Source organism: Colobus angolensis, unplaced genomic scaffold (assembly GCF_000951035.1).
Source record: "Colobus angolensis palliatus isolate OR3802 unplaced genomic scaffold, Cang.pa_1.0 Scaffold21, whole genome shotgun sequence".
Classification (NCBI taxonomy): Eukaryota; Metazoa; Chordata; class Mammalia; order Primates; family Cercopithecidae; genus Colobus; species Colobus angolensis.
The window spans coordinates 4,129,339-4,136,459 of record NW_012115266.1 but is presented as its reverse complement, the minus strand read 5'-3'; the positions used below and the strand labels follow the sequence as shown (position 1 = coordinate 4,136,459).

Sequence of the window (7,121 nt, the reverse complement as noted above, 5' to 3'; positions counted from 1 at the left end):
TGGCATAATCTTGGCTTGCTGCAACCACCATCTCCCGGGTTCAAGCGATTCTCTTGCCTCAGCCTCCTGAGTAGCTGGGATTACAGACAGACACCACCAGGTCTGGCTAACTTTTTTGTATTTTTTAGTAGAGACAGGGTTTCAACATGTTGGCCAGACTAGTCTCGAACTCCAGACCTTAAATGATCCGCCCGCCTTGGCCTCCCGAAGTGCTGGAATTTCAGGCATGAGCCATCATGCCTGGCCTTTGCCCATTTTTTAATTGAGTTATTTGCTTTCTTGTTACTAAGTTATTTGAGTTCACATATTTTGGATATTAACCCCTTTTCAGATGTATGGTTTGCAAATATTTTTTCCCATTCTATGTCATATCCGTTGATTGTCGCCATTGCTGTGCAGAAGCTTTTTGGTTTGATGCAATTTCATTTGTCTATTTTTGCTTCTGTTGCCTGTGCTTTCTGGGTCATATCCAAAAAACCATTGCCCAGACAAGTGTCATTAAGCTTTCTTTGTGTGTGTGTGTGTGTGTGTGTGTGTGTGTGTGTGTCTGTGTCAGGGTCTCAATCTGTCGCCCAGGCTGGAGTGCAGTGGCTCAATCATGGCTCACTGCAGTCTTGATTTCCTGGGCTCAGGTGATTCTCCCACCTTAACCTCCCGAGTAGCTAGGACTACAGGTCTGGGCCACCACGCCTGGCTAATTTTTTGTATGTGTAGTACAGACGGGGTTTCATCACATGGCCAAGCTGGTCTCGAACTCCTGACCTCAGGTGATCCACCTGCCTCCACCACCCAAAGTGCTGGGATTACAGGCATGAACCACCGCGCAAGGCTTACTGGCCTGCAAGCAAGCAGGAGACTTCTAGAATGAGTAGGGAAAGGCCTTGAGCTAGGCCCGAGGGCTGAGCCTCCAGGGCAGTCTCTGTCATGGACTTCCATGACAAACCCGACTCCCAGGACACTGGCTCTGGACCCTGCAGCCCCTCCCCACAGGCTCCCATATTCCCTTATCCAGCCCCTGGCCCTCTGTGAGGCTCCTGCTGCCCATAAACCTCTCATTCCCCTTCCCTTTCTCACCCAAGGAGCCTGCTGCAGGCCTGGGAGCGGCAGCGGCAGGAGGAGCGGCAGCAGGCGGAGCTGCGGCGGGCCCGAACACAGCATGTACAGCGGCAAGTGGCCCGCTGCCTGGCAGCCTACGCACCCAGAGGGAGCCGGGGCCCTGGGGCAGCCCAGTGCAAGCTGGAGGAGCTGAGGTAGGGAGCCTGGGCTTGGAGAGGCCTGGCTGGGAGAAGGCAGGGAGGCCGTGCCAGGTCTCAGTCTATAGGACTGAGGAGCACCAGCCCTTGCCTTCCCTGGGGCTGGCCAGGCCACTTCACTGTGTTTCCAGATAAGGACACTGAGTCATGGGGAGAAGGGGTCCATGGAAGGCCACCCAGTTAATAAAGACAATCTCTGCAGCTGTTGAATGGTCAAGGTTAAAATATGCTTCATGTATGATTACCCTTTTTCAAATCTTCATTTCCTGATTTCCAATGCCAGACAGACATGCTTGTTATAAAATTTCAAAGATTACAGAAATAATGCCTGGAGAAGGTGAACAGCCCTGTGACTCCACTCTGGGAGACTGCCATTGTTTACAGTCGGCTGAAGAGTCGCATTTTTGTTCTCTTCCTATATTGTGACCATTTTCTGTTTGTTTGTTTTTTTTTCAGATGGAGTCTCGCTCTGTTACCCAGACTGGAGTGCAGTAGCACAATCTCGACTCACTGCAATTCCCGGGTTCACGGCATTCTCCTGTCTCAGCTTCCTGAGTAGCTGAGACTACAGGCGCCCACCACCAAGCCGGCTAGTTTTTTGTATTTTTTAGTAGAGACGGGGTTTCACCGTGTTAGCCAGAATGGTCTTGATCTCCTGACCTCGTGATCCGCCCGTCTCGGCCTCCCAAAGTGCTGGGATTACAGGCTTGAGCCACCGCGCCCGGCCAAGTGTTTTGTTTTCATAGTAAGGCAGGAAGTGTAAGGTTCAGAACTCCAAGTGGCAGGTGCAGCAAAAAGAGTGATTCAACCTCACTCCTTTTACTTTCTATTTGAGAGGGTTAAGGCATAAGTAGATATCTCCCATGCAGTCTCTCAGCCCTTACAGCCTGTGAACTTCGCTGTCTGAGCAGAACAGGAGACTATGTCTTGCCTAGGAAGGGCGGGCACAAAAGAGGTTGTCCTGTGGGAGGGAGGGATGTGTCTTCCTTCCATTCTGAGATGACGTACGGGGCTGACACCCACAGGCACCACTTCCCTTTCTGCTCAGGGCTCCTGTCATTGTTTTTTTGAGACAAAGTCTCACTCTGTCGCCAGGCTGGAGTGCAGCAGTGCGATCTTGCCTCACAACCTCCAACTCCCCCGTTTAAGCAGTTCTCCTGCCTCAGCCTCCTGAGTAGCTGGGATTACAGGCACGCCACCACTCCCAGCTAATTTTTGTATTTTTAGTAGATGGGGTTTCACCATGTTGGCCAGGAAGGTCTCAATCTCCTGACCTCGAGATCTGCCCGCCTTGGCCGGCTCCTGTCACCTCTAACAGAAATAGCATAAAGCATCCAGCAGGAAAAGTGCACAAAATATCACAGAAAAGATAGGGACTGCCAGCTCATTTCCCACCTCCCCTTGTAACTGCCATAAATTCCTCCCTAAATAGTGAAAGCCCTTTTTTTGCAGTAACTTGTGTTTCTGGCCATGAGTTTTCAAATCCATGTATTTTTCTCAATGGAGGACGGTTCCCTCCCTGGCACAGGGCCAACGGGCATGGCCCAGCAAGGCTGCGTTTTTCCACAGGGCCAAGCACACTCGCTGAGGTCCCAGCACAGGTCTTAGGGTCTTGTCTGCATCTCCTCTCCCTTCCTGTCCACGGGTGCTGCCTCCACACCTCAAGGCCTCTCTTATGTGCTTCACAGATGGATGCCTGGTCCCATGTGGGGTGTGGCCCGAAGGCCCTTCTTGCTGCTAGGGTGCTCTCTTCATCAGTGGCAGTGACACTCAAGTTTGTCAAGCAGACACATTTATGACAAGTGCACAAACTGGGTTTTGGGTTTTTTGAGACAGGGTCTCCGCTCTGTTGTCCAAGCTGGAGTGCGGTGGCACAATCTCAGCTCTCTGTAGCCTAGACCTCCCAGGCTCAAGCGATCCTCCCACCTTGGCCTCCCAACTAGCCAGGACTACAGGGGCACACCACCACGCCTGGCTAATTTTTGTAGAGACAGGATTTCACCATGTTGCCCAGGCTGGTCTCAAACTCTTGGGCTCAAGTGATCCACCCTCTTTGGCCTTCCAAAGTGCTGGGATGGCAGGTGCGAGCTGCCGCATGTGGCCATGCTGGGTTTTTAGAAATGAAAACTGTGCTTCCCCAGTGGAACCCTCATCTTTCCAGGGTGTGTTTTTTAAATTTGAAATATATATATATTTTTTAGTTTCTCTGTTCATTTTCCAAGCTGTCTGCTTATAAGAACCAGAGAGAATGCTGGCAAGCTTGTCCAATCCCTGCTATATAGCACAGTGAAATAAACTGAGCCCAGAGCCAAGAGCCCCAAGAGAGGCCTCGCCCAAAGTCACACAACCGACAACCAGAGCTCCCCCTCAAGGGGAAGAGGATGGGGAAGGAAGGCTATGTAAGCAGGTGTCTGGAAGCTCAGAAGCTAGCACTGGTCCCTTTCCCATGGGGGTGGCACAGGAAGATTGGCAAGCCCTGGCTGCACAGGGCTTGGCCCCTCACTTCCCAGCTGCACAACTTTGAACAAGTCCCTCAACCCTCCTGAGCCATCAGTAAACTGGGTGAATAATTTCCACCCTGGCTGACTTCACAAGGAATCCAGGCCAGAATGGGAATGAAATAGCTTTGTAAAGGTGAGGGTGAGGACGTGAATATCAAGTCTTTAGTGAAGATGAGCCGGCTCAGGAGTGGAGATCAACAGTTGTGTCCATGGTTAGCTGCACAAAGGCCTGTCTCCCCTGCAGGCGCCAGGAGCGACAACGCTTTGCTGAGTACCAAGCGGAGCTGCAAGGCATCCAGCACAGGGTGCAGGCCCGGCCCTTCCTGTTCCAGCAGGCCATGCAGGTGAGGCTGGCACCTGGACAAGCACACAGCTGCCCCCTGTGAAGAACTGGCTGAGTGGATTAGGGAAGCAGGATGCGAGTAGGTCCCTACAGATAGGATCCCAGGGCCGCTGCCCTCTGGAATCCCTGGGACTCCCTCAGTAAGCAGAGCCCCACCTTGCCCTTGGCAGCCCTGGTGCAGAGCGAGAAGCCCTCTTCTCTCTCCTCAGGCCAATGCCCGGCTCACTGTCACTCGGCGCTTCTCCCAGGTGCTGTCAGCACTGGGGCTGGATGAAGAGCAGCTTCTGTCTGAGGCAGGAAAGGTGGACAGAGAAGGCACCCCCAGGAAACCCAGGTGAGTCTCCCCGGCAGGTCAAGAACTGGCCCTGCCACGCTGCTGTGGGAAGGGGCGCCCACACCAGCGCTCTGGGCTCTGGAGGGCCTCCCCCAGGACAGGCAGAGAGCCCAGAGGAAGGCAAGGCCAGGGTTGTCATTCCTACTTCTCAACGAGGAAACAAAGGACCTGGGGGCAGGGCCATGTTTAAGGACACAGGAGCGAACAAACAGCAGAGCCAGTCTGGGACTCTGCAACCACGTGAGCAGCCACACACCAAGCTCTCATTAGGGGCTGGCACCACCACGCTGGTCACCCCATGTCTTAGAATAACCTCGTACAGAGCAGGGATTATGAAGCCCACTTGGCAATAAGGAAAGTGAGACTCGAGAAGGGAGAGTCACTTTGCTCAGGATCACACAGCAAGCCAGTACAGGAGCAGGGTTTGAAGCCACATTGTCAGTGGTTTTCTTGGGCATGGGGGTGAGAACTGCAGAGCCAGGGGCCTCTATCTGTGTCTTGAAGGAGCCACAGGTCAATGGGGGTGAGAATGGAGCACTCTCCTCAGAGGCCCCCAAGGACAGAACCCACCGGCAGCCAGCCTGACAGGTACTACAAGCCCAGCCTGGACCCGGAGTGCAGTTCCTGAGATAAAATTAAAGGCTTTATGGTAAACACAGTGTGAGATTTCTGCTGGTGGTGGTGGTGGTGGAAGCTACGGGTTGGAAGTGGGAGGTGACAGGTAGGTGGGCAGTAGGCTTAGCTCTGTCCCCACACCCCCTCCCCTCCAGGAGCTCTGGCTCTTTTGGTTCCCCCCACACAGCACACACAGCCCCTTCTCTGCTCCTGAGGAGTGGGGACATCTCAAAGAGCAAGAGCTGTAACTTCTCCACCCCATCTCCAATGTATATGTTGGTTCCTATAAATTCACACGTGAATAAGATGGAATGACTCCTGCCTCTAAGGACGCCCAGTGAGTGGGAGAGGGAGTGGGCCCTTAAACGGGTGCATACAACATATCCCAACCCACGCTCACATCCCAACACATGCTTATATCCTAACACACACTCATATCCCAACACATGCTCACATCCTAACACATGCTCATATCCTAACACATATTGAGTTGTGCCAGGCAGGGAGCCACAGACTGAGCAACTGTTGGGTGAGGGGAGGGGTTTCAGGACAGATTGGGATTGTGTGCACTGGGCTTTTTTTTTTTTTTGAGACGGAGTCTCGCTCTGCTGCCCAGGCTGGAGTGCAGTGGGGTGATCTCGGCTTGCTGCAAGCTCTGCCTCCCGGGTTCATGCCATTCTCCTGCCTCAGGCTCCTAAGTACCTGGGACTACAGGCGCGCGCCACCACACCCAGCTAATTTTTGTATTTTTAGTAGAGACGGGGTTTTACCATATTGGCCAGGATGGTCTCGATCTCTTGACCTCGTGATTTGCCTGCCTCGGCCTCCCAAAGTGCTAGGATTACAGGCGTGAGCCACCGCGCCCGGCCTGCACTGGGGTTTTAAGTCCCAGTAGCTTTAAGTTAGGGCTCCTCTCTTCAAGAAAAAAACTCATACACACAGATGTGCCACATTTTGCATTCAATTTCAGGGTTTCCACGGATACACTGACGCTCAAGTGGCGCTCCTTCAGTCTTAACAGTTCACGGGGCGCGGGTTTAAAAAATCCAATCCAGGGTTGGGCGCAGGGGCGCATGCCTGTAATCTCAGCACTTTGGGAGGCCAAGGCGGGTGGATAGCCTGGCCTCAGGAGTTGGAGACACCCCCTTCCCATCTACAAAAAAATACAAAAATTAAAGGGGCGTGGTAGCGTTCACTCGTAGTAGTCCCAGCTACTGGAAAGGCTGAGGGGGTAGGATCACTTGAGCCCGGGAGGTCGAGGCTGCCCTGCGCCGTGATCGCGCCACTGCACTCCAGCCTGAGCAACAGAGTGAGATCCTATCTCAAGGGAAAAAAACAAAACAAAACAAAAAAACCAGGGAACGTGGGAAGGAAGCGTTCCCTGACGATACTGGTTATAGCGGGTCGGAAACTGGGCTGTGGAATTGGAGATAACGGGAAAACAACACACGTTGAAGCCACGACCCTAGGAGTCCACTAAGCGAGCGCCCATTGTAGGAGGGAGGTGTCTACGGAAAGGCCGTGAGGTAGTGAACACCCCGTTGCCGCTGAAGTGCAAGCGCAGGGATGCCGGGGAGGAACTTCCAGCCACGAAGACACTGGCTTAATGTCCTCTAAGTCCTTCCAGTTCTGGGATCCCATCTCCGGGTTAATTCCGCTTCCCTCGAGGAGCGCATGCACAACGGGACCACTGGCTCAAAGAACCCACCCGACCTGCGACGGCGCGAATGTGCAGGGGAGCTGTGATCCCGGTTTTCCCATGAGTCTCTGGGGCCGGCTCCAAGGCGAGCGACGGAAGCAGCCGCTCTTAGTTTCCGGCAACACGACAGCGGCTGCCGAGCGACCCGGAAGTATTCCCATTTTGCGTTGTCTGTGCTCGGCGGCAGCCGGGCTTGGAGTGGACGTGCCACTATGGGGTCGTCCAAGAAGCACCGCGGAGAGAAGGAGGCGACCGGGACGACGGCGGCGGCCGGCACCGGGGGCGCCACCGAGCAGCCGCCGCGGCACCGGGAACACAAAAAACACAAGCACCGGAGTGGCGGCAGTGGCGGTAGCGGTGGCGAACGACGGAAGCG

The 7,121-nt window shown here is 54.0% G+C and overlaps 2 protein-coding genes across 2 annotated transcripts in view; both read left to right on the top strand.

The window, feature by feature from the left end:
- Positions 1–5,081, top strand: part of TSGA10IP (testis specific, 10 interacting protein) — an 11,814-nt gene extending 6,733 nt beyond the window's left edge. The window contains exons 5-8 of the mRNA XM_011942458.1: positions 1,080–1,250; positions 3,999–4,098; positions 4,307–4,431; positions 4,936–5,081. Coding sequence (XP_011797848.1) covers positions 1,080–1,250; positions 3,999–4,098; positions 4,307–4,431; positions 4,936–5,059 — 520 coding nt within the window. The 3' untranslated portion in view covers positions 5,060–5,081. The remainder of the gene's footprint in view (positions 1–1,079; positions 1,251–3,998; positions 4,099–4,306; positions 4,432–4,935) is intronic.
- A 1,790-nt stretch (positions 5,082–6,871) lies between these two features.
- Positions 6,872–7,121, top strand: part of SART1 (squamous cell carcinoma antigen recognized by T cells) — a 16,667-nt gene continuing 16,417 nt past the window's right edge. Inside the window, exon 1 of the mRNA XM_011942768.1 lies at positions 6,872–7,121. Coding sequence (XP_011798158.1) covers positions 6,958–7,121 — 164 coding nt within the window. The 5' untranslated portion in view covers positions 6,872–6,957.